The sequence below is a fragment of the Psilocybe cubensis genome, chromosome 9 (assembly GCF_017499595.1).
Source record: "Psilocybe cubensis strain MGC-MH-2018 chromosome 9, whole genome shotgun sequence".
Lineage (NCBI taxonomy): Eukaryota > Fungi > Basidiomycota > Agaricomycetes > Agaricales > Agrocybaceae > Psilocybe > Psilocybe cubensis.
Window position 1 is genome coordinate 1,507,666 of NC_063007.1, and position 24,759 is coordinate 1,532,424.

The window sequence follows — 24,759 nt, forward strand, 5'->3', positions numbered from 1 at the left end:
TACTGAGATGCCGAACAAATGCCGACCGGCAGAACAGACGCAAGCAATACATACACAAGGCATATTGAATGTCAACGATGTTCTCATCCGAGGCGAGGACCCACCGCGAGGCAGTCGACCTTCATCTTGATGTAACCTTACCCGAGACTCCCACCTAAAGCCCCTTTTTTCATGAGTTAAAGTCTTAAAGAGCCAAAAAAAGATTGTCATGATTAAGATGTATTCGCAGAATCTTGCGCAGCTCTTGTTCCTGGCCTATACCTCCCGGAGTAATGGAACATCTATTTTATTCCGTCAAATCAGTCCTCCGTGGAGGACACAATGTGCGAAGTATCTGGGTGCTGAAAGCGAGTTGCTGGATTTACACTTTCTGACTTAATACTGATTCTACAGTAAAAAAGTACAAACTCCAGGCTAATTTAGCACTGTCTTTTGCACCTCAGTGCTCGTGTCGAAAATTGGGTTCGTTCTCTGGCTGTCAGAAACGTGGATGGAAATGAAAAGTCGTTGTTGTGTTGTCCCTCTGATTCCAGTTTCGCTCTTATCAATGTGCTCCGACATGTTCCCATGAACACGACATGGTGTGACCTTCCATTTAGAATCTATCCGGTGCGCTTCCTTATCACTCGTACCCCTTGTCCCTTCTGGGGCCTGATTTTCTTTCAGAGGTCTTCAATCTGGAGCAACTTTACACTTCTATGCCTATTATGATCAATATTGCTAGAACAAATCGGGTATTTTTCTCATGTCGTAACCAGGTGCGCGATGTAACTTCAACACGGACTTATCAAATCTCACTGACAATCTTATATTTAGACCATGTGGTGCACCTTCCCCACAGTTCTCAAATCTATAACTCGAAGCCAAATACATTGGAGTCCTTTTTAACTGTTGTCTTCTCACTTCACTGGCTCTCCTTTCTACACTGTAGTGGCAACACATCTAGCACCCTGATGTCATTTGAGGAGAAAGACCCTATTCCTTCGGCTGTTGTCGATGTAGAACACCAGAACTTGTCTATTGCCAGTGAAGAGGCGGGCTCAGATGTCCATCCAAGTTGGAAGAAAAGGATTCTTAGCTGGGGAGTTGAAGAGCGGGGTGGGTTCATTCACCACTTACAAAATGTAGATCTATAATTTCATTTGGCCTCAAAACAGGCATACTACCTGTCCCTGTTGAGGAACGTACGGATGTGCAATTCAGCAAACTTTTTTACGTTTACTTTTCTTCCAACTATACTATTCTCACGTGAGGCCACAGCAGTGATACAAACTCGCGCGAATCCACGCTGATATCGTTGATTAGGCTCTCATTGGGAACATTGGGACCGGTTGTCTTTCAACTCGGTGTTCGAGATTCTTGTCTTGTCATTCTTTTCTTTGGGGCTTTTTGTAGCATTTTTCCAGCATATTAGTGCGTCAAAATTTTGTGAAACAATGGATTTTACAAACGATGGTATTCAGTTCAACATGGGGTGCATGTCTAGGAATGCGACAGATGACACTTTCTCGATATACATTTGGGTATGTGTACCTTGCATTTGTACAGAATCAATTTTACCTTTCACACAATAGGTACTACGGAGTGATTGTACCAAGTATCCTTAACTTGCTTGGCGTCATCGGCTTTGCTACATTAAACTGCATTGTGGGAGGGCAGGCTCTGGCTAGTGTAACAAACGGGCACCTGAGTTGGACGTGAGTATTACATCAACTTTGAATCCCAAGTCTAAAAACAGCTAAAAACGCAATTGTATCAGAGTAGGAATTGTCGTTTTCACAGCGGTATCTGTTATTGTATCGTTCTTTGGATACAAGTTCCTTCACTGGTACGCATTTCATCCCCCACTACATAGAATAAACAATTGATTTTACATAAGGTTTGAACGATATGCGTGGATACCCGTAGTTATCACTACGATCATCGCAGTAGGCGTAGGCTGGAAACATCTGGGGAACCCTCCTCCTCCTGTCCCTGTATCCGCCCCGTCGATCTTGGGATTTGCGGGGACTCAGGCAGGCTTCCTTATAACTTGGTCGGGATTTGCTGCAGATTATGGGAGTTATCTTCAACCTGAAAAATCGACGTATGTGATCGAATAATTGGCTTCAATTATTTCCAAATTTTGATGATTTTATTTCTCTCTAGGTGGAAAATCTTTTGGTGGTCTTTCTTTGGAATCTTCGTGCCTAATGTAGGATGCAATTTCTCTTCAGCTTCTAGTTCTACGTTTATGATTGGTGTTTACATTTGAATCTACAGGTCATAACGCAATCTATCGGTGCTGCCTTTGCCGTGGCCGCAACGTCAGTCCCTGCCTGGAGTGATGGATTCCAGGGCGGAGGCAACGTAGGTGGACTTATCGAAGCGGTTTTCCAACCTCTCGGAAACTTTGGAAAGTTTTTAACGGTCATAATGAGCCTTTCCGTGGCCCCGAACTTAGTTTCCATATTATATTCGGCATCTCTCAACTATCAAATAATTATTCCCCGGCTCTTCGTGGTTCCTCGCTATGTCTTCACTATTCTCACTGCAGCAATGTGCGTAATTTCTGTTTGGAGCCATTTCCGCTTATACACCGCTAATACAATTGGACAGTGTATTACCCATCTCCATCGTTGGTGCCCATAGGTTTGATGCCGCAATCACGAACTTCCTGGGATTGATCGGGTATTGGGCGTCTGTTTACGTTATTGAGCTCTTCATTGAACATATCTGGTTCCGCTCCAACAATTTTGACAACTACGACAGGGAAGTGTGGAACAGCCCCAGGCGCCTTCCATGGGGCTTAGGCGCGCTCGGTGCAGGGTTTCTGTCATTCGGGTTGATAATCCCTTGCATGAGTCAGGTGTGGTTTACAGGTCCTATTGCAAAGCATACAGGGGACCTAGGATTTGAGATTGCCCTTGTCATAAGCGCAATACTCTACCCTCCAATTCGGTGGATTGAAATCAAACTCATGGGACACTTGTAATCCTTGCCACTGAAAATTTGAACCTGTCTGTAAAACGATTCTCTGTAATAAACTTTGGGCTAAAATTTAACCAGTCAATTTTAAGACACTTTTTTTCATACGCTCGATGGGTCAACATTGTACATTACGCAACGGCCGATTGAAACAAAATACGAGCCCCTTGCCGTCTCATGTCTATATATAGACCTTAGCGCCCATGAATTTCCACCACTTTTTGTGATTCAAATGGTTATGAGGCCTTTACACGTATTATTGAGCAACTGATTTAACTCGCTATCCATTGAATACGTTCGGCGGAATTTACTTTTTCAACTATAACAAGGCAATCTTTCCATGAGCATTGCGGACTGCCGTATTCCGAGAAAAATAGGGGCTCTCAATCCGGGGTACAGGACAAATAGGGGCACTGTCATTTATCATGTGTGCCAGTGAATCCGTGTTCAACTCAGGTACCAGTTACTGGGCGCAATACAATCGGCAATCTTTCGAGAACCTTCTCCACAGTGTCGGGGTATCGCCCATATCCTCTGCACATGTATCATAAATGATACTTTTCTTTGTTAATAAACCGTTCTAAGTATGAGCTTTATGCCCTTATGTGTGAAGCCTCAAGAATTCTCTCCGAGGAAGATGGTATTAACACGCGACTAATATGCATTCTGAGCGGGTATCAACAAATTAAGAGTATGAAGAGAATCTGGCGGCAACCTTGGAAAGGCTATCTTGAGAATGTCGTTGGGTAGTGTCCTCGCTGACCAGTTTATCTCGTTGGCTAATCATCCCCATTTTAACATTCCCTGATACCATCACTGTGTCTGAATCAGAACCCACTGATGCTGGCTTCTTCCATTCAATCCTATCATCCGTTGCATCGGCGCCAGAGCCATTCCTAAATAAATAGGACGTAAAAGCAACCACGTTGCAGGAAAGTAGCGATAAAACGGCCTTACGACGATTGTATGGTCAATAAATTAGATGTATGACAAGTAACGGGACGATATCTTACCTCCAATTGGGACAGCATTCCGGTTACAAATGGTTGGCCAGGGCCGTCGATGTTGGGACTATATGAAAATACCCCAAAGACGATCGAGGAAAGAAGAACGAGTGTGAAGGCAATTAAAAGGCCCATTACAAGTTTATACTGGCCACGAGAGAGAGGAAGGACGAAAAGAATGAACATGGGATAGAGAACCAGTACGCAACAAGAAAATATGTCGGCTGATTCATCGTCAAATAATTTCTCAACGGTAACACATGTCGAATGAAACATACCAGAGAAACTAGCAATAACCAGAAAATGTCTTTCGTTACTGCAATCCAAAATGTCCGTCCGGGACGTCATCGCATCACTGGAAGATGGGACGCAAGCACTCGTGCATAACCAGCAGATAAATCCAATGTAGAATATACCGAAGGATATAGCAATCCCTCTGCAATTCCTTCGAATAGTTCCCCAGTCAGGGAATATCCGTGTTATAGATAAAATCATGGTGATACGAGTGAGCCTGAATGTTAGAGTTAAAGACTAAGTCACTGAAAAGAAAAGGTTCAAGAACATACCATAAGGTGGTTATCCACGCGATCGATGCAAACCAATATAACGCAACTCTGCCTTTCACCGTAGAATTGTCTAGCCGTAGAGTATAAGTGTTGCAGTTCATAATTCCATATTTTTTTGCAACGACGCACCGTCTTGGACATAGACGAACCACATAACGATCATACCAACTAATTCCATGACAAGCGCCAAAGCCACTGTGATATCGTCCACCCATAACGTCTGCCTTCGATGTCGCAGGAAGAGCCGTAAAGCAGTAATCGCAATAGCTAACAACTGAAGAACCGTCACCACAGCTGGTGAATGATGTTTTAACAGAGAAACTTAAAACAGATAAAATTATGACGCACCTTTCCAAGTCGTTGCCGACTGCAGCGGAATATTCATCCTGGCCGACGCTCAAAAATTACAGCAAGGCCCCGTTTGGTTTAATGATTAAAACGAGTGTTCAAGAGGGATGGCTCGAAGGCTTCGCTGCCCTTCCCTCGTCGGTTTTGAAGTGGCGGAAATCCCCTAATATCCTGGGAAAATCCAGGCTTTCATTAAACAACATATGTAAGTTGACGCCCAAGAAGGGAATCCCAAGAGCGTCAATATCCGAGGGTCGGGTCTGCGTTGTCAGATTTGCAGGTTGTGACCAGCTTTGATCGTAGTATGGCTTTGTATGGGACAACCTACATCTTGTGAAATGAACTTAGCCCTGTCGAGATCAGTCTCATCATTATGGTCTACGATGATCAAGTGTCTCTTGAGCATTTTAATACCACCATGTTTGGGAAGTGAATAGACCTGTTGGTAGGAGGTGCGCGTTCAGACGCGCAATAGCCCAAAAATATCCCACTGAAAGTTGTATATCATTCTCACCACGTGTAGCAGGTTTCACACAAATCCCCGAGGGTTGAACACATTCATGGTCGACTGCCACAAAATCTTGATAGATTTCGAGAAACTGTGGATTGACTCGAGATTTCGCTTGGCCAGGTTGTACCTGAAAGTGGGGTAAAGGGGGAATTTCAAATAACCGATGTTAGCGACTTGAGCGACTTGAGGAACATCCCGGGTGCTCTCGAACATACAGGACACAGAATCAAAACTTGGAAAGTGAGTGGGAACAGTGGATTATGGGTGGAGGCCGCCACAATCCCTCTAGATCTACTTTGAGAGGCCGACGCAATTCAATCCAATGGTGATGGTCGCTTCTTATTTGCACCTTAACCCATTGGCCAATGTCGACGGCATTCCGTGTGGAGTAGAGTCCAGACAAATAGTTCCTTCGACCTCATACTGGTCTCTTGCTCCCCCGATACAAATCATCAAGGAAATTGTAGATGTATTTCGAATTCGATTGAATGGAATTCTGGATTAACAAAAGTAAGTTAGGTAGATCCGGAACAAAACCCCTCCGTGTCGAAAAGAAACATCAAAACCATCCAGTCAAGCCAATTCAGAATGTTGGAGCGGCCCTCGCGACGTACCAGCCATTGGGATACAGCAGATCCTTTTCCATGCATAGAAATGGTCTACGCCACCCCATTCTGACCAGGCACTGAGACCAAGGATGCCGAAATGCAGCAACGCCAATCCCACCGTCACCCACACGCCCCGGACACGAGAACCTGTGCGCAATTGCCTCTCCGTACCTTCATCCTCATGGTCGATGACTGTATCGGAAACAGCAGCCACCAAGAGTAAGGCTACAACCACAGGACGTGGGCGCGTTGCGGGGTTCAAACAAACACGTGATATCGTAAGAACCTTCACAACCAACAAAGAACTGCGAATGAGGCGCAGACCGAGCCTATTACGGCTATGATGCCAGTTTTTGCCCGCCGGGACTCCCTTTTTGCTGCGACGCCCCTTTTTGACAGGAAAAAAGACTCCTGTCAGCAACGGCTTCCACATCTTCCACGTGAGCCAATTTCGCAAACTGGTCTCCTCTGGACCAAGCACTTCGACAGGGGACGGAAGTGCAAGAACGCGTGTAGGCTCACTGTAGTCTTCGTTTTTAATCGTGTCAGGGGCACCAGATGCAGATGAAACTGAGAGTTCACCGCGAGGACGAGCAAGGGGTAAATTTTGCGATGGAATCTCGGCCAAAGGATCGAGCTAAAATCCTCGTGTTTAATTTTATTACAGACGAAGAAGGCGATATCAGCACGTACTTTCCCCTCTCGAATCGCAGTAACTACTCGCTCAACGCTCGGCCTTCCCACAGGTGTTTTATGTAGCAGATTTTCCAACAAAACGAGAAACGCGCGGGGCAGCCGCCGATTTTCAAAGCCAGTAACCATGCTTGGAACTGATTTGAAACTAGGGAAAAAAAGTTAAATGACGGGAGTTCGCATAGTATGTGAAGTCTACATACCCAGGATACTCCTGGACTTCTTTTTCAAGTCTCTCCATCTTCCCGCCTTCATCTTCTCTACTAATAGGTTCGCCGTTTGCATCACCCACCGATGCGTACCTGCGAAAATGGATTAAACAATTATAATATAAATCTTCGAACGATACAAACCTGTAAGGCAACTTGAAGAACAACAATTTGTGCAAAATCATGCCCAAGCTCCACATATCAGCTTTCGAGTCTATCTGTCGCAGCATGCCAGTTTCTGGCGACGGAAGAGATTCTGGAGCCGTGTACTCCAAGCTATGTTTGCATATTTAATCTCAGAGCAGTGCATCGTAAAAAGAGACCCTTACGTTCCAGTATTTCCCGAACGAGGCACGCGCGACGAATTAATCATATCTCGTGATGTGCCAAAGTCTGAGAGCATAGCGCGTGGGCTGTAAGAAAGAAGAAGGGTTAATTTCAAAGAGGTAACACAAAGTTAATACACATACATAAGTTTTCCCTCGTCCCAAGTCAGCAACACATTGCCTGGTTTCAAGTCGAGATGTAATATGGACTTTCCGTGCTATGAAACCCTTGAGTAAAATATATAAAAAAGGTGATATCAAGTAAGGACGTACCAAGAATGCTAAACCTTCTGTAACATCACGAAACAAGCTCGTGACCTCCTGCGCACTGAGCAAGTGAACGGCTGTCCACTGAGTTTTCGCAGTGCCCGCGGGCCCTTCTCCAGGCCCTGTACCAAAAACGTTTTCCATCTCGCGCCTCATCCGCTCTTTCTCCTCAGGCGGTGCGCGCTGATAAGCACGGAAAGCTTGTATACGTGCAGCTCTGGATTGAGCATCCTCAGGTTTGGATGGGGAATGGCGTGGTTCAGCACCAGGTGATTCTGTAGCAAATCGAGTATGTTTGAACGAGGCTGCTGTCGGGGTTGGAGTAGTCGGCACCTCTCCTCCCGGAAGTTCATTGTTTGACGATGCGGGAGAAGGAGGTACGGATGGTGTGAAAACGGACGAGGTTGAGGAAAGAAGAGGGTGCATATGGATATGCGCTGGTTTACGTCCCAGGCGAACGTCTATAAAGTCATCGAGGCTGCTGCAATCAGTACCATTGAATTTTCACTCAAATCGTTTCTTACCTTCCTCCTTCCGCCCATTGCATGAGTACACTGCAAAGAAATTAACACACAGCTGATGATTACGTCGATTATGAAAACCTACTGAAGAGTGGGCACGGTTGGACCGAAAGAGGAAAATTGGGAATTTTCTAGCCATGCGTGACTAAAAATTGTTTAAGAAAATACCTCAGATAAATAAGACTGCTGTTGAAACCTACTGGTATGTAATGATGTTTGGGTGATGCAGACGCTCGAGCAGGCGAACTTCGCGTAGTATTTTGAGCAAGTAAGAATGTGACTCGCCAACTGCGATTTTTTTCACTGCAAAATGGCCTAAAGGGTTGCCGTCGAGAACGTGCTGAATCAACGTCAGAAAACGCATACATTCAAACTATTTCAACTGACATACCTGACAAAGGAATACACTGCCGCTTGCACCCATTCCGAGTTTGTATTCTTCTTGGAAAAAGGTTTTAAAGTAGCCTTGTGCCATTTTTTCTGCAGGAAATGCACCCTTGGTACTGCGGTTATCGGGAGTGCGCGACCTTTCCCTTGGACGACGGCGTTCTTCGCCCTCATGATTGCCCTGGTTGTGAGAAGGACTGATACTCGGTCTCCTGGATCCCGATGTAACTGAAGCAGTTTCGTTTGCAATAGCGAGAAGGCGAAAATAATCTGAGGCTCTTGAATGATATGCTGGATCAGTGCTCACGGCCTGAACTTCCCCAGAGTCTTCGTCATCTTCATCCGACGTGTTTATGTAACCCCACGCATCCTCATTCTCCCGAATCCCGCTTTCCTGCCCTAAGCTTGCCTCAGGGTGTGTTGTAGAAGATGGGTATCCTGAAAAGCCAGCCGGCAGAGATTGCTTACAATACGGACAGGCATTCGTAATGAGCCTCGTGTTATTGCTGATCTCCTCGCGTCGCATTCGACTTGCGACAACGACACCGGAGGCGAGCTCCTCGGAAGCAGCTGCAGAAGCCACTGAGAGAGCGTGCGATCGTGGGTTGTATAGTACCACTTGATTCGACGAATGTAAGATAGGTTGCCATAACTCTTGGGCGGTGACAGTGTGAATGTGGTGGTTGCCAGAGAAATGTGAATTTGAGTGTCGTCCACGCTCAAAATGGGGTCGGTGTTGGGTTGATGGTATGGAAATGAGAGCCTGGGAGGAGGATTCAGCGTAAGATGTGGTCATTGTATTCATTAAACGGGTTTATTGAAAATATGGGGTATTTTCTTGGTCAACGTTAGACATACTCCCGAACGGTGTGGATCTCACAGACCGTTCCAAGATCCCGTCTACGGCTCAAACGACTCGATACTGAGTCAATGCCCGTGAAAGGTGCTTGATGGATTTGAATTATGTCCGCTGCGCGCATGCTCTCGAAGACGAAAGCCTACCTTGTAAATGTTCCTCTGAGTCTGTGACTCTCTCTACAGCAATCGTACACGATTTTTGAGCTGGAGATTTCGAGCTCGGAAGCGAATGGAGTACCCGACCTCGTAAGATTCCGTCAAAGATACTTGAGAAGCGTCTTCAGTGGGATAAAAGTATTGTACACATTCGCATTGCGATGAATGAGTGCAAAGGAGCGCAGCGCCAACGTGTGGGGCCAACACGGGTATCGGTCCCGTATTCGTTGAACGTCACGTGACAGACGTGTAGACTACGGCAACGCGGCGCAAGAACTTCGACCGTTTTCACCAACTCCACAAGAGCCGCGAAAGCTTGATTTGCACGCGTTGGCAAACTAGAGACAATCAAGGGACGTGGTTGTTATCCAGCCGCGCACTCCTCTCAAGACTACGCGTCCTTCATGAATCATTGGATGCTGCTTACTAGTTGTCAACTGTTAGTATGTACTCCCGTTCCGCACTCAATCGTTCTTGTCTTTATTGAAGATCAAATGCTAAACAAAGCATGACATTTCTGTAGACTCATGTCAAGTAGCTCAATGAAGTCGCGTCCACGGTGTATTGACTACAATTGACATTGACACCTCGTAACCTCAGACCCTGCAGTCCTTAGTCGAAAATAAATTAACGCGCATACTTCAATTCATTTTGGAATAACGGCTTCCAATGCAAAACCAGTACTCAGGGAAGATATCTGTCCCATCCTGCGGTATATATACAGAACGCAAGACCCCAAATGACATCTGCCATTCAACTGCCAGCACTTCCAGGTGATACCAATTACTCACGACTCGAGTCTTACGATGATCAGCGAGATTGAGAAAAGGCTATTTCAGCAGCGTTCAAATAGGTATCTCACTGGTGAGTGAAGTGTTAGAACCGTAGCATCTCAGCGCCTTCACATTATTCCTCATAGCGGCAGCAACCACTTGTCTCATTTATGAACATGGTTCGTCTATTAACCTCAAACTACATCAAAACTCCGATGTGCTCACAGGTCCAGTTATCACATTCCCAGATGAGGTTCGTTTCTCATTTCGTTTTTCTTCTTCTGGGGATCTACAGTTAATAAATGATTACTTTGAGATCAGGTCAAACTTGTTTGGGCATGTTCCACGGATCCGCTTTCATAACAGCTTGATGACTTTAACTATAGCGACATCCTGGTGGTTGGAACATAGCAAAAATACTCTTCGTGATAGTAAGTACTCCAACTTGAGTCTTCTTATCTTGAACATTAACTCCGAATATTGAACCATTAGACGCGATATGTGGCACTTTTCAACCAATTGTAAGAATTTATGTTGTCATGGTATCTCGAAAACTAAATGGACTGTGTTGCTACTACTTAAAGCTACTGCCTGTACATCTATGGTATGTATTAAATGGATCAGCAACTATACGAGCGATTTCAAATGAAAGTGAAGTATTGGCACCTCAGTCATACGACTCTATATTCAAGGTATTCTCTTCATCGTACATGATTTGGGATGAAATTCACCCATCTTGGGTCGGTTCCACAGAGGTCGGTCACCTTTCGCATGACCTCTCATCTGTCCGAATTCAACGGGGCACTTGCCATGCACAACTGTACAATGTTTTCTGTTATATATTCACATCTCAAATTGGTCCAGATCTCTTGACAACTCGGTTTATCTCACCATCGAATCTTATATCGCCCTCGTTCCATTTGTGTCTATGCAAGGTACCACCATCCCTTTTTTATCTCTGGTCTAGTAATATTTTCTGATCACCACAAAGGAATCATGGTCTGCCGTATCTCGAGCATGACAAACTATAATCGCAAACTCATTCAATTTGTGGCCGTCGCCTGCATATTGGAATACCTTTCTGCTAACGCACTGAAAGCGTTCTGTGACATATCAGCTGTCCGTAAGTCCAAATCCAAACTCTGTTATGGCAGCCCACTTGTGGTATGAATGTCCTCTTTTGTTTTGTAGATCTTCGTGACCCAGCTCCTGGTGTTCACCTATGCCTCAAGGTCCCTCATACAAACATCTTCTACGTTCCCCCTATCCCGACAATGTTCGTCGATATTCTACTTCTGTCTTTATCAGTCTGGGGAGGAATACACTACTACCGCACGCAAACAACCATGCCTCGGCCCAACAACGGCTTTCGTTCTCTGTCATATATACTGTTTCGAGACAGTATCATGATTCCTTTCATGTGAGCCATCGCCCAATTTCCTATCATGTCCTATAGGACTACGTCACTCAATGCCTGTGTAGAACCTTAAGCTTCCTGCTCGCAGCATCAATCGCATTACTTCGCTCATACGTAAGTCAACAGCCTCAATTATCAACCCATTCATCTCGCCTCTAAGTTTGCCTGTGTGGTACTATTCCAGTTTTCCGTCTTTCAATACGTATACGTGATCATCGTATGGTGTCCAGGAATCGCCGGTCCAAGGCTAATTCTAAACCTACGAGAGGCATACTACAAGCCGTTCAAGGACGAGTGCAACAGAGAGTGGGATGACGACATAGATCTAGATCTAGAGCGCCCGTAGAGCAACCTAATTATTTATTAAAATCTACAGTCTGTTGTTCAGCTCTATCATACAAATTCTCCTGATTCCTCCGTCTCTCGTTGTATCCGCGTAAGATATCGTACATCATTGTGTTCCTCGAGGTATAACCATCGTCATCAAAAAGGTCATCTCTACATGGCACCTTGACTGCGTGAAATAATATACCTTTTCACACACATTCATATCAATCTCTTCATAATCATCCTCGTAAGAAAAACAAACACCCACCATGCATGAATCACACCCGGTATCCATCCCAAAATGGACAAGCACACATTTATCCAGAAATCAGCCGCACATCCCCGCTTTAGGAAGACAGATACGGGAGGTAAAAAGCTGTATCGTCATGTAGTTGTTAACAACAGCAAGCCTTGTATCAACGTGAGACGGGAGACGGCGGCTTACATGGCCAGGAAATAAAGGAACATGTCATAGTTTGACGAAACAACAGTAGCCATCTTCGAATTTGTGGTAATTTAGATTGGTATAATCAATATATATCTGTGTGAGCTATTGATTAGAGTGGTATCTGGATGAGTGCAGTGTCAAGGGAGACCGCTCCAGCTAAGGTTTAAATACTCGTTGCATACACGTTCTGATACATTACTAAGTAACACCTACTTAGGTCATAAGGATAACAATAGATTCAGAACATGAGGCAATGAAATGTGTTATGACGTCATATGGCTCCTTTCCACAGGTGATCTGGACTCAGGGGGAAACAGAGGAGTTCTGGAGTAATCGCAATCTCCTGTAACCCATACCCATAAAGTGGAATTTCAACGTGTGCCATTAGGAGCTATACAGGGGCAAAATGGAGCTGTTCAAACGAATGGCGAAGAATGAAAAGCAACATGAGATATTAACATTAAAGCACCTGCAGTGACGGATTACTACTCTCTTGTTGTAGATCGTATGAAATCTTCAATAGCTTTACTTCGTGGCCGTATAGAACACTTGAAAGGCAAGGGAATACTACACACAAAACAGCCATAAGCATCCCGTATATCAAGTTCCCGACAACGCTACATACCGAATGATCCCAGATCCATATTCATGGTCCAGACCACCACTCTCATCCACCCTGGCAATATCAAATGCCGAAATAAACGACGCAACGGTAATCCATACTGAAGACGCAGCCATATACCGTCCTGGACAAATTCTGAAAATGATACAAGCCCAGTCACGAAATGAAGCGAAAGGTATTAGGAGCATTGTGTACATACCTTCTTCCAAACCCCCAGATCGCATGTCCCGGATCTTTGACACTCTTATTTAACTGACCTTTGTTAGTGAGAAATCGTTCAGGTTTGAATGCGAAAGGCTCTGGATAAACAGTTTCGTCATGAAGCATCGCCCTTGTAAAATGTAAGAGACTGCAAGGAGTAAACAACTGGACGCGTGCAACGTACCATGAATTGGCCATAATAATGGAACCTTTAGGTATTCTATACCCATTATATTCACTCTCTGCGCTTGCGCGGTGTGGTAATCCTATCTCAACCATCCCAATTAGCCAAAGCTAACCAATACCCGCCCAATGTCAACCATAACCATACCTAAAGGCGTTACCTCCCTCCACCGCATACTTTCTTTGATAATTGCAGTAACAAACGGCAACGAAGCTTCGTCGTCAAAGTCTGGAAGCCGTCCTGGCTTAACCACACTGTCAATCTGAGCTTGAGCCTTCTTGAAGACGTCGGGGTGGTTGAGTAAGGCTAAGATACACGTAGCGACGGCTGCCATCACCTGTACCGAAAGGGATATGTAAAGTGAGAAGATAATATAATCGAGGTGCTAAATTGATTCTAATACATACCGAATCTGCACCAGCTGTAGTATACGCTTAAAATGAGGGAAGATGTAGGATGGATGAATGAATGCAAACCCACCTCCGTACAAGGTCGCTGCAACCGATTTAATATCCTCCTCTTGTGCATCCCTATCAAGCCTCTCATCAATCTTCCCCAAGCTCATCGAACAAAACGAAACAAGAGGCGTTCCCCTCTCCTACAAAATAATCCTTTAATTCTCAAAAACCAATAATCACATTGACTACATAACAGCAATTACAACTCACAATCTCCCGTTTAGCATCCTCATACGGTACATCCCGCATCCTAAACGTCGCCTGGCGCCATTCCCGCGCTTTCCTCTTAAACTCTGCACCAGGGAACCACTCAGGGACATATTTCAACGCAGGGATAAAGTCGACCAGGAATGTGCCTGGTATAATCGCAGTGAGAACCGGCTCGGTGCCATCTTCCGCTATAGTAATGTACTTGTCGTGTTTCGAAGCGATCTCGATGCCGTAGGTGGAAGAAAGCACTGCCTCTCCGGAAAGTCTGTAGACATTGTATTGTAATTTGTATTACTATTAGTTCATGAATCATAGCCCTGGAATACGTACAAACGGAGCTCGCCCATTATATCATCTTGATCATCCAACAACCGACGAAGAAACCTCCTTGCAGAGTTTATTTCTTGCGGTCGGTATTGCTTCGCCGCGGAAGGATGGAAAGCGTGGTGCATCAGCCGCCGGGATCGTCGCCTGAATATCCGAAATAGAATGTGGGTTCCAGTCAGTCAATGATAATATTACTGTCGTTATCATGGACAAGGGAAAAGGTGTGAGGGAACGTGTGTTTACCATCGTTCGCCTAAAGATTTATGTATGTAACTTGTAAGTAGATCAAGGAACACAAAAGGACACGCAAATACCATAATCCATAAAACCGAAATTAAAATCCAACCCCATGAGCTCATTCACCATCGGTAGTCGAGGCCTTGGACTAAACCATTAGCATCCAACGACAGAGCCTACGACGCTAACGCAATACAGGTACACACCTGCCGGAATTTATCGTCGACTTTCTTTCCAACACCTCCTGTGCCGCGCGATACGAGTCAAGAACTATAATATGCGTTCCTCCAGCGTTGAGGTGCAGGATATCCGTATCTAATTAATTAAAGGGCAAACGGCTGACTTAGTACTAGGCCCACATCAAGCGTAAAAAAAGGCAATCCGAATTGACACACCAAAATCTTTGCACCACCTATGATACACCTCCCATTCAAACCTATGCGGCATATCCAACAGATTCCCAATGATAGGATAACCCTTGGGTCCGGGTGGTAAAGGCAAACGACTCGATTTCCATCTAGCCTTCAAATACAGAGCCGAGATACATAAGAACGCGAGTGAGGCGAAAGTGTCGAGGGCGGGGACGGACGGTGCCATGGACATGCTTGCTTGCTTCTTCCTTCAAACGATGGCGGCGGGGGGAAGGGAATAGGGATACGCGATCATGTTTTGACGGTGATTGACATCTTAAGTAAAGAAAGAAAGAAGAAAGGCTTGACTGAATCAATTGTTACCAAACGTCCAATTGAACACGATGATATTACCGAAGCTAACCTTTTTGAATTTGAATGAACAAGTTTGACATTATATTTAAAATGATTAAATCCCACGTCCACGTCCACGTCCACGGCGTCCATGTCCATGTCCATGTCCCCATCTGAATCTATTAGTATTAGTATCACTTAGTATTAGTAAAACTATAAGGATTCCCCCAACTTCAAGTCTCGGCAAGAGGCAAGAGGATATAACATCAATAGCGAGCGACACGAATTAAGAATAAAACCCGCGCCACATTCGTTGCGTTGACCTTCAAGAAATTAGAATGTCCTGGCTCAGGGTTATCGTTATAGGTTTAGTACACAAAAAATCGTAAAGTTCACGTCAAAATACAATTTAAATTCGCATATTTTTAGTTTTACTTGCTCACAATCGCCAAAGTGATATTTGACAATCAATTAGATGGAGTTTCTTCTGCCTTCAAACTTCAGATCGCCGACATATCCTTAACTTGGGCTCAGAGGGACACGGTCAACGGGCAATGCCATGGGCATTCAATATTCAACCAGGACTAACCAAGCTATCGAATGATCTATCAACGTTTCAACACCCATCCAATCCATAGTTACACGCAATATGACTACTACAAAACCACCGCCTCTCATTCCTTCCAGGCCTTTCATTCGGCGGATCGGGAACACACACATGCCCATTCCCATCAAAACTGCGTATAGAGGGAATACACTCCGCGCAAAGACGGAGAAGACCCCATAGGACAATCTCCCCGCAACATGATCGGCGGATGATGGTGATGTCGTTCAGAGTCCAGTCTGCAAAGGGAGCCTTGAGCAGTTTCATCTCCTGAATAAAAGGGTGCTCATTTTCACCTCCCTAAATCGAGGGATTTCAGCGAACAAACAAACACTTGGTGACTACCGAAAGAGGAGTAGACTCAACACATACTATGTCTTTGGGGAAGAACTGACTTGGAGTGATCGACCGTGTCGTAGTGGATGTAATCATTCTGATACGGAGGCATAGACTTTCGAGACGATACAATTCATACGCCAGTATCGCAAAGAACTCCGCGTTGACCTGATAAACAGCCAACGAAAGCTTCGCGAGATTGCTCTTCCCCGTCCTATGATTAACAACGGTCAATAACTTGATGAGCTCCTCTAAAGCTATGGGACCATCGATGACCAGCGACCGAAGCGTTGATGAATGGCGGTTCAAAAAGTCCAGCGTATGATCCCATGAAAAAGCCATTACATCAGCTGCAACAGTCAACGAATCAAGATTCTCAAGGTACAAATGCGAAAATGTGAATTGGTACGATGCTAACGGTGCAATGGCCGAATACACCGATAACGTGAGGGAGCGTATCGCCGGCCCCATGCGCTGTAACAATGCTGTTGCGCGGTACTCCCGCGGTTGTAGATGGACAGGCGCCGTCACGTTCAGGTTTAGCGTAGATAGTAACTGAAAATCTCCAGGACCGAGTAAATTGTCATAGAAGAAGGAAAGATCGTGCATTGGTATACACGACACTTGAAGCTTTTCGAGTGTGCCACATAGAGAATTCACAAATGAGGATAGAGCAAGTTGCGATTGTACCATTTGTGGCTCCTCGCGCAACATTGATTGTTTGTTGCGGATAGCTACGTCCAGAGATCTGACGTTTCCCAGTGGTGGTGGTGGTAGAGGAAACATTGCCAGCATTTTTGTGGTAGTTGCTAGAATTCCAATATGCACAAGCCGAGAACCGTGAAGGGTCCATATGCGATCGATATACGGCGCCGAGACATTGTCGTATAGCCTCCAGTCGACTGTGAAGTGGGTAAGACTCGTTAGGGACGGCACGATAACCGCAAGCTTCTCTCTAGCTTCGACGGGAGATACGCCTAGTGTACTACTAGTACTGTGACTGTCAACTTGCACAGACTTTGGGGGTGATAGAATACGTTCTTTTGCGTGACGTTGCAATCGCATAGCGTTGATAATGGTAGACCGCATTGACCGCCCCTTTGCCGAATTGACTTTCAAACCTAAAGACGGAGTACCTTCCTCAAACGCATCCGAGCATATCAACAGGCGACGGACGCGTTGCGCATTGCGCACATCCCTATTATGCAGTATGCACACATAAAGCAACACAATTTCATCCAGTGGGTAAACAGCGGCTCACTGGAGTGCATCGAGAACGTGGACAGCATAATCATCCAGCTCCCAAATCCTCACATCGCGGTATCTCGCGTCCATGGCCAGGTCGAAGAGGTATCGGTTGACGCCACGTACGTGCTGCAGAGCGGAGGGTGATAGGTACTGAGCTATCTCGTGCCATATTTCTGGAGGTAAGTCCACAAAGTGCATTGGGATTGAAGATGGGAAAGGTCTGGATAAGAGTGATGATTTGTGACACGCAAGATTCATTCCAAAGTCCGAGGGCTTAATTAATTTGCACCTCTCCTTTCCAGTGTTTGGTACAGCCTGGCTCCGAGTCCACGTGGTTTGACCCAAAATTTCAGGCCGTCCTCTCTCCTCTCCTCTCGCGTCGCGTTGTGTCGTTGCGCCGCGTCTGTTACAGTCATCCTGACACGTCATAACAAAGCGCAGTATTAGTAAAGGTATAACACAGTTTTATTCATTTTCTAATACTATGGGTACCCCGTTGTTCGGTTTGGACGGTCAGTCGGTTTGATGGTAGCTTAGTAATATGATCAGCAGAAATTATGGCTCCGCTATTTCAAGCCGGCGTCGTGCCTTTGTTGATTGTCTCGGGACATGCGTTTTGCCGGAATGCCGCTCGCTCACGGAGTTAGTGAGAATGATGGGTGATGGAGAAGGATGGAGAGTCGGTTTGGACCTCTATCCGTTCCACTCAGTTTCTGTTCGTTTTTTATGAAAAAAACTACATTTTTGTGAAGAGAGTGCACGTAATAGTGTATACACCAAGTTTCAGGACGAACGGAGCACTGGGATCTTGAGAAACCGAATCAACGTCCAAACCGAACAACGGGGTACCCATAGTATTCATAATCATAAATGAGCGATGAAAAATTTGGATGATGATGATGATGATGAGATATACTTCGCTCGTCAGAATCCAGAATAGAGAATCCAGAATCCAGAATCAGAGAATTCACTTGAGAAGAGAAGAGAAGATCTAAGTTTCAAATTCTCGAAAGGATGGCTGATATCTCAGATATCTCAGGTTGCGCCAAACTTAAGGCCTGCCATTTGTGCCACTGTGCCTGTAGGCCTGAGTTGGGCCATCTGAATCAAGTGGAACTACCACCTTGAACTTGAACTTTAATAATAGCCGTACCAAAATCCGGGAAAGGGCAGAAGAGAGTGATAACACCAAAGGATGTAAAGCAAGAAGAGAAGAGACGCTGGAAGGGGCCCGGAATCGGATGCAGTGATGAGGTAATACTTTCCCGCCCCTCCTATGCTTGGCTTATGCAGCTTATGCTTCAACTTCAACTTCAAACCAAGTACCGACCAAGTACTTAACAACACCTTTCCCTTCCCCTTTCTTTCTCAATGGCGTCTCTTCCACCAGAGATATGGCGCCAAGTAGCTTCATACATCGCACCCGAATTACTACAACATCTCTATTCGCTCAACAAAGCTTTTTTCGACGCTGCGATGGATGTGCGATACCGCGAGGTGAGGTTAGACTCGGAGTGTTTGGGCGAAGGTGAAGGGGAGAGGGTGCTCGATAGACTCGGGTGCGTGACCTATCAATCTCGTCGACTGCTGCTGCTGTAGCGCTATTATATCTAGATCTCCAACAGTGTCGTCTCGAGTCAGGCGCTTATATTTATCGTCGCACGACCAAGTCGAAGATGGACAAAGTCCGCACGAAAACGAGAGCCAGCGGTCAAAATCTCTCATAAAATCTCTCGCTCGTCGTGCTTTTGGCTCGCGGCAGCATCAAGTCACCCGCGTCGCCTCCAATGACACTACCACCCAACTGCGCGAAAAGTTGGAAAGGGCGATACCCCTCCTCACCAACGTGCGCGCGTTTCATCTCTCCTGGACATCCTCCAAAGACCATGCTTCCCCTTATCTCGACATCGCATGGAAAACATTCGCATTGACACTCACCGAGCTGCATCTAACCATCACAACCACCAAAGCGCTCGCCCTCTTCCCCCTCCCCCTCCCCTTCCCCTCCCTCCAAATCCTCCACATCCACATTCTAGGACGCACGTCAATTGCACCGTGTCAAGCGGTACTTGCAGCCTTTGTCAACACACTCCATGCAACACTCCAATCCCTCTCTATACGCTCGACGCCTGTTCGAAATTTATCGGATTTTTATCTTGGATTAGGACATTTTAATTATCTTTCCGCGTTGGACGTGGACATTTCCACGGACGCTACGTTCAAATCTTCGGTTGTCCCGGGCTACACAGCGTTTATAGACCAGCAACGACAAGTGACTGAAGAATTAACGCTCTACATCCCCCCCGACCAGTCAACGACCTGGCGTCTCGAAGAACCACGTCTATCAAAACTGGAGAAACTGACGATCGCAGCAGGGCTGGTGGACAACAACTGGGACCAATGTACACGGTTCATGAAGCGCCATATGAAGAAACTAGCCAGTTTCAGCACGGACGGGCGCATATATCCTGCGCGGCTCGCTTCGTTTCTTGAAGTCTTTCATCATAGGAATCCGTATTCGGTGCTCTGCACGCTCTCCTTTTCTGCGGCGAGTTTGGATGTTAGGTTGATGGACCTGCTGGCGAATGGTCTTTTTCGGTTACGCAGTTTGACATTGTTGATTGATTCTGTTGCAGTGCATGCGAAATGCACTGTTATTCCAAGCGAATTCTACCCTCGCGGATCGCCAGCCGACCCGCCATTACCCTTCATTCGCGGTCTACGCGCCTGCGACGCGCTCAAAAAGTGGGAGTTGGAGGATATCACCATAAAACGCCATTCATGCTGCGGTGAACTCATTTTATGGGGCTTGATGGAGGTTTGCGCGGGGGTTGTACCGTCTATTAAAAGTTTTGTGGGGGTGGAGAGTTTGAGTGTGCCTGTTCCGTCGAATGTTCCGCCGAAGCGGTGTGTGGGTAGGGGATTTGGTGCGAGTGGTGGGTGTAGGTATAATCGGGATCATACGGCTTGAGGGATAGTTATATGTCAATCTGATCCAGAAGCAGAAGCTCTGCTCGGGCTGTCGTTCAAATTTTCATCTTGCATGTTGAGACACAAGAAGAGAAGAGAGTTGGCGGCTACGAGAGAGGAGCACTGGCAGGCCCGGCAGGAACTTTGGAAGAATGATATGTCGTATTTAAACTCCAGGACAGATATAGCATCGGAAAAGTCTGGACAAGCACCCATACCCGTAGTAGGTGCCTAGGGAGGTTACTCTGGAGAAAGAAAGTTGGGAAGTGACAGTATCTGGGTTCATTTTTCCGTGTTGCAAAAAGGAGCGGTACTGATACATACTCTTTTTTAGTCGAGAGAAATCGATTCCATGCAATCTCGTAAGTTGGTTGCTCAAGTCATTTTTCTTTCCTTGACAGCTTACCTCCCATGGTCAGATAGGAAATCTATAAGCAAAGATCCCAACTCACAAGACTCACAAACTTACACTCAACTCGCTCATGCGATCGTGCGTTTCCTCGGTCTCGAGTCACAGGAAGAGCTAGCAGAATACAACCTCAATAACGCCGGGGAGCTAGTGGATCTCATTTCCAGGGTACGTTTCTTTGTCCTCGTATTCGTAACCGTAACGATGCTGACGTCTACTTGCATTGCATCTAGTTCACCACTAATACTTTCACGGTGTCTACCCCGGCACTGGCGCCTTTGGGCGCATGTGTCTCGCCATTGGTAGCACTGATAAATCACTCTTGCGATCCTAACGCAGTGGTTGTATTTCCTCGGGCAACTTCAAGGAGGGAGGACGAACCCCTGATGCAGGTTATCGCGTTGAAACACATTGCGCCTGACGAGGAGGTACATACACACCCCCTATTCCTCCCCCTAAGACGTCTTTGCCTTCCAAGTTTCTGAATTCTTTTGGTTTAGGTGTTGACAGCGTATATCGACACCACCCTTCCACGGGAGCATCGAAAGAAAATTCTAAATGAGACATATCACTTCACGTGCAGATGCCCTCTGTGTGCTCCACCACCACCAGCCGCGAATAGTAGTGCTCTGGACATGCGAGAAGCGATGTGGTGCCCCAAGAAATGCGGTGGGATGTGTCCGTTACCAACAGAAGGTGCGTGTTTATTACCGTCCCCCTTGAAGTCCGCGTTAATTTTTTTTTTTCTTTTCTTTTCTTTTCTTTTCTTTTCTTTTCTTTTTTTTTTCAGAGAAGAGTTTGACGAGGTGTAATAGATGTAAAACGCCTGTCAAGGACACGGACGCCGTTCTTGACGCTGTACGCGTTGGCCAGGAAGCGTTGCATAAAGCTGAAGCACTCCAGTTTACCAGTGCGTTTTTCATATCCCCCCGAATTTCTCTAACAACTACCGCTCATAGTTTCTCTTCTATCTATCAGATCCAACGAAGTCCATTCAGCTGACGACGAAACTGGTTCCTATTTTAGTATCCGTCGGACTCGTACCGGCGGCGTACCCGCTCCTCGCTCTATGCCGACTATGCGCGTCATTGCTCATTTCGCACCTCTCACCTGCCACCAGCGATGTTGAGGAAGTTCTTTCACCAGAACTACAATCCTCCTCCTCCTCCTCCTCCTCCTCCTTACCAGCGGATCCGATGAACAAACGCACTGATCCTCGTACACCAGAAGAACAACAAGAAGCGCTGGACGACGCAATTCGCGCAGCGACGCGCGCGAGCTCTGGGCTTTCGCTGATTTTGGCAGAGGGACTCCCGGTACGAGGGGTCGCGCTGGCGGAGCTTGGAAAACTTTTGGCGGTGCATGAGCCGTGTCCTGCGGGCGTTGAGCCGGGTTCGCAAGGTGTCTCGTCACCTGGCGCTCCAGCAATTTCTCCATCTCCACCTTCGCCTTTGCCTTTGCCTTCACCCTCACCTTCTCCTTCACCATTGACGATGCACCCACACCCACACCTAAACTCCACACCCACACCTAAAACCCACACCCACACCCACACCCTACCCACCCTCCGGCCCACCCTCCGGCCCACCCCGCCTCAAACTCGCCTACGAAACGCTCGTGCGCGCGCGGGCTGAGCTTCTAGTCGGCTTTGGAAACGGCAAGAATGAGGGCGGGGAGGTTGGGCGGGCTGTTAGGACGATGGCGGTGGATGTGAGCGGGAGTTGGTTGTTTGGAGGAAGGGGGTTAGGGATGCCGCTGCCGGTGTGCTGGATGGGCGGGGACTCGGAGGCGTGTCAATGGTTAGAGGTGAGAATGTGTGCGATGGTTAGTTTAATAGTTAGTCACGTAGTATTGATTGATGAGGCTGATTGGTGACTGGTGTTAGTTGTCGTCCGTCATAAAAGTTTAACTTGGTATGGTAACTTGGTATTGTCGTAGTACACGACCCTGTTCAAACATCCATTAATCACGTGACCGCTTTTTTTCCTTTCGAAACCTGACCTGACAGCCAACTTGACTGTGATTTCACACTTTTACATTTACATTCTGTGGCCCTGTCTTAGCTCTCTCTGTGGATGCTACTATGTACCGGGATTGGGAATACGCAGGACGGTACTGGTTTCAGATTCAGAGCGAACTTGGAATCGACTCGGAGACTCACTGTTGGACAATGGACCTACAAGTATTTTGTAGCTTTTGTCTCCTTGGCGATTTGGAATTTCAAATGGGTTGTTAATGTAATGTGCGTTCATCATTTAATATTTATCCTTTATCCTTTGGCGCCCGTGAGTAAGTTACAAGGAGTAGAGCAATAAGACTGACTTTACACACAGTTTCGAAGTTTCGGTTTTGAAGTTTTGAAGGTTATACGCGTACATACGAGTTGGTTGGCCAACAGCGACAACAGCAACTACAAGGATAACTACAAATACAAGCCGGATTAACTCTACACACTCCAAGATCCAAGATCCAACCAACAGCACACAAAATCTAACCTCATTTTCAAAAGTTCCACCACATCCGATTCAGTTCGGTTCGGTACGACTACGCACCCTGTCATTATCAGTAAGTCAGTATATCATCTTTGACGAAATCGCAATGTCTCGTTTTGTCTCGTCTCGCTGCAGTGGTAGCAGCCTTAGTTCCGGTTCGAGTTCGCAAATGAATCAAGTTGAAAAGTACCACCACCCCCATCCATATCCGCATCCGCATCTGCACTATCCACCGGCATCTGCGCTAACCCATCTAACCCATCTAAACCAGTCGCAGACGCAGCCGCGGACGAGGACGCGGACGGTCCCTCGAGCATATCACCCTCCAAATCAACGCGCATATAATCCACTTGGTATGTATCATCTTCGCCTTCGCGCTGAACCACAATAGACGAAACCGCCGCCGCCGCCAACGCCGAAGACGACGAAGAGGAAGAGGAGGAAGAGGACAAAGCGGAAGCCGAGCTCTCAAGGAACGGCGAATCAAGCACCCTCCTCGCCCTCTTAAAAGCCCTCGCCCGCCCAGGCGAAATCCTTCCCTTCTTCTCGTCATGGGCCACATATGTCTGATTAAAATACTCAAAGAGCAATTTCCCGTTCTCGCGCGAGAGCTCGTGGATGTGCAGTGCTTCGTCGGAGGATAATTCGATGTCGCTGCTATAGCTAAACCGCGCACGATTGCGACGACGCGCGGAATCGCGGGGTCTTTGGGGGTGCTGGGGGTTGGGGTTTGGTGGCATAGCGTGAATGCCACCGATCGTTTTAGGGGACGGAGTCTTGAATCGGTCGTACTGCTCACTAATAGCATTGCTATTGGTGTTGGTGTTGGTGATCTCCTCGAGCATCTTGTCTGTTTCGTCGTTTGCCAGTGGGGATTTTGGATTGTTGTTGTTGGCGGTGGGATGTGGGACTGTGTTAGGACTTGACTTTGAACTCGGACTCGGAGTCGGGTGGCAGGAAGGACATGAAGCACCTGAAGCTGAAGTGCCACCCTGGAGGTGCGGTTGGGACATCTGAGTTGGTATCAGGCGTCCTTTCGTTTCGTTTCGATTTTGATTTCGTCTTCGTCTTCGTCTGCGGTTTGCGTAGAAGGGGATGGAACGAGGGAGAAAACCAGAGGAACGAGAGGAAACCTTTCGACAATGTAAGTCTTCGAAAACTGGATTCTCCATTATCCCTTCCTATTAAACAACCTGTGGCCCGGCCCTAACAGAAAAATTATTCAAAAAACCAGATATAAAAGTGTGCCCCTCATCGACGAAATTGGCTAGCAACCGAACGAATGACCGATATCGAGTGGCACTATCATACCCGGAGGCACCGTCCTTTGTCTTCTTTTTTTTTGGCTTTCCCAGTTTGGACTCTGGGGCA

The 24,759-nt window shown here is 46.5% G+C and overlaps 9 protein-coding genes across 9 annotated transcripts; 3 read left to right on the forward strand and 6 right to left on the reverse strand.

Annotated features, from left to right (window-relative positions):
* Nucleotides 1-953: 953 nt before the first annotated feature.
* Nucleotides 954-2,974, forward strand: JR316_0009909 (Purine-cytosine permease fcyB; the record flags this gene model as incomplete). Its single annotated transcript, XM_047895589.1, has 10 exons — nucleotides 954-1,098; nucleotides 1,158-1,248; nucleotides 1,306-1,413; nucleotides 1,464-1,523; nucleotides 1,575-1,697; nucleotides 1,760-1,828; nucleotides 1,880-2,086; nucleotides 2,149-2,194; nucleotides 2,263-2,540; nucleotides 2,599-2,974. The coding sequence occupies 10 exons, from the start codon at nucleotides 954-956 to the stop codon at nucleotides 2,972-2,974; spliced, it is 1,503 nt and encodes a 500-aa protein (XP_047745308.1).
* Nucleotides 2,975-3,734: 760 nt separating this feature from the next.
* JR316_0009910 (uncharacterized protein) lies at nucleotides 3,735-4,922 on the reverse strand (the record flags this gene model as incomplete). Its single annotated transcript, XM_047895590.1, has 7 exons — nucleotides 3,735-3,746; nucleotides 3,806-3,919; nucleotides 3,981-4,195; nucleotides 4,250-4,482; nucleotides 4,538-4,607; nucleotides 4,667-4,831; nucleotides 4,886-4,922. The coding sequence occupies 7 exons, from the start codon at nucleotides 4,920-4,922 to the stop codon at nucleotides 3,735-3,737; spliced, it is 846 nt and encodes a 281-aa protein (XP_047745309.1).
* Nucleotides 4,923-5,969: 1,047 nt separating this feature from the next.
* JR316_0009911 (putative serine/threonine-protein kinase iksA) lies at nucleotides 5,970-9,203 on the reverse strand (the record flags this gene model as incomplete). The annotated part of the gene is made up of 11 exons (XM_047895591.1): nucleotides 5,970-6,641; nucleotides 6,698-6,845; nucleotides 6,901-6,999; nucleotides 7,051-7,182; nucleotides 7,236-7,319; nucleotides 7,377-7,450; nucleotides 7,506-7,980; nucleotides 8,024-8,053; nucleotides 8,106-8,165; nucleotides 8,221-8,360; nucleotides 8,412-9,203. 11 exons carry the CDS (start codon nucleotides 9,201-9,203, stop codon nucleotides 5,970-5,972), a joined length of 2,706 nt encoding a protein of 901 aa, XP_047745310.1.
* Nucleotides 9,204-11,211: 2,008 nt separating this feature from the next.
* JR316_0009912 (uncharacterized protein) lies at nucleotides 11,212-11,957 on the forward strand (the record flags this gene model as incomplete). Its single annotated transcript, XM_047895592.1, has 5 exons — nucleotides 11,212-11,317; nucleotides 11,386-11,470; nucleotides 11,503-11,614; nucleotides 11,677-11,725; nucleotides 11,842-11,957. 5 exons carry the CDS (start codon nucleotides 11,212-11,214, stop codon nucleotides 11,955-11,957), a joined length of 468 nt encoding a protein of 155 aa, XP_047745311.1.
* A 200-nt stretch (nucleotides 11,958-12,157) lies between these two features.
* JR316_0009913 (plasma membrane proteolipid Pmp3) lies at nucleotides 12,158-12,436 on the reverse strand (the record flags this gene model as incomplete). The annotated part of the gene is made up of 2 exons (XM_047895593.1): nucleotides 12,158-12,314; nucleotides 12,384-12,436. 2 exons carry the CDS (start codon nucleotides 12,434-12,436, stop codon nucleotides 12,158-12,160), a joined length of 210 nt encoding a protein of 69 aa, XP_047745312.1.
* A 435-nt stretch (nucleotides 12,437-12,871) lies between these two features.
* Nucleotides 12,872-15,228, reverse strand: JR316_0009914 (Cytochrome P450 monooxygenase 98; the record flags this gene model as incomplete). The annotated part of the gene is made up of 12 exons (XM_047895594.1): nucleotides 12,872-12,953; nucleotides 13,012-13,143; nucleotides 13,208-13,339; nucleotides 13,394-13,475; nucleotides 13,541-13,730; nucleotides 13,801-13,826; nucleotides 13,874-13,991; nucleotides 14,062-14,326; nucleotides 14,392-14,532; nucleotides 14,693-14,767; nucleotides 14,832-14,940; nucleotides 15,021-15,228. The coding sequence occupies 12 exons, from the start codon at nucleotides 15,226-15,228 to the stop codon at nucleotides 12,872-12,874; spliced, it is 1,560 nt and encodes a 519-aa protein (XP_047745313.1).
* A 631-nt stretch (nucleotides 15,229-15,859) lies between these two features.
* Nucleotides 15,860-17,715, reverse strand: JR316_0009915 (uncharacterized protein; the record flags this gene model as incomplete). The annotated part of the gene is made up of 4 exons (XM_047895595.1): nucleotides 15,860-15,913; nucleotides 16,048-16,233; nucleotides 16,306-17,467; nucleotides 17,531-17,715. The coding sequence occupies 4 exons, from the start codon at nucleotides 17,713-17,715 to the stop codon at nucleotides 15,860-15,862; spliced, it is 1,587 nt and encodes a 528-aa protein (XP_047745314.1).
* A 1,173-nt stretch (nucleotides 17,716-18,888) lies between these two features.
* On the forward strand, nucleotides 18,889-22,530 carry JR316_0009916 (N-lysine methyltransferase SMYD2; the record flags this gene model as incomplete). Its single annotated transcript, XM_047895596.1, has 9 exons — nucleotides 18,889-19,076; nucleotides 19,132-20,453; nucleotides 20,517-20,710; nucleotides 20,822-20,849; nucleotides 20,889-21,064; nucleotides 21,130-21,324; nucleotides 21,397-21,592; nucleotides 21,687-21,806; nucleotides 21,875-22,530. The coding sequence occupies 9 exons, from the start codon at nucleotides 18,889-18,891 to the stop codon at nucleotides 22,528-22,530; spliced, it is 3,075 nt and encodes a 1,024-aa protein (XP_047745315.1).
* A 1,004-nt stretch (nucleotides 22,531-23,534) lies between these two features.
* Nucleotides 23,535-24,401, reverse strand: JR316_0009917 (uncharacterized protein; the record flags this gene model as incomplete). Its single annotated transcript, XM_047895597.1, has 1 exon — nucleotides 23,535-24,401. One exon carries the CDS (start codon nucleotides 24,399-24,401, stop codon nucleotides 23,535-23,537), a length of 867 nt encoding a protein of 288 aa, XP_047745316.1.
* Nucleotides 24,402-24,759: the final 358 nt, after the last annotated feature.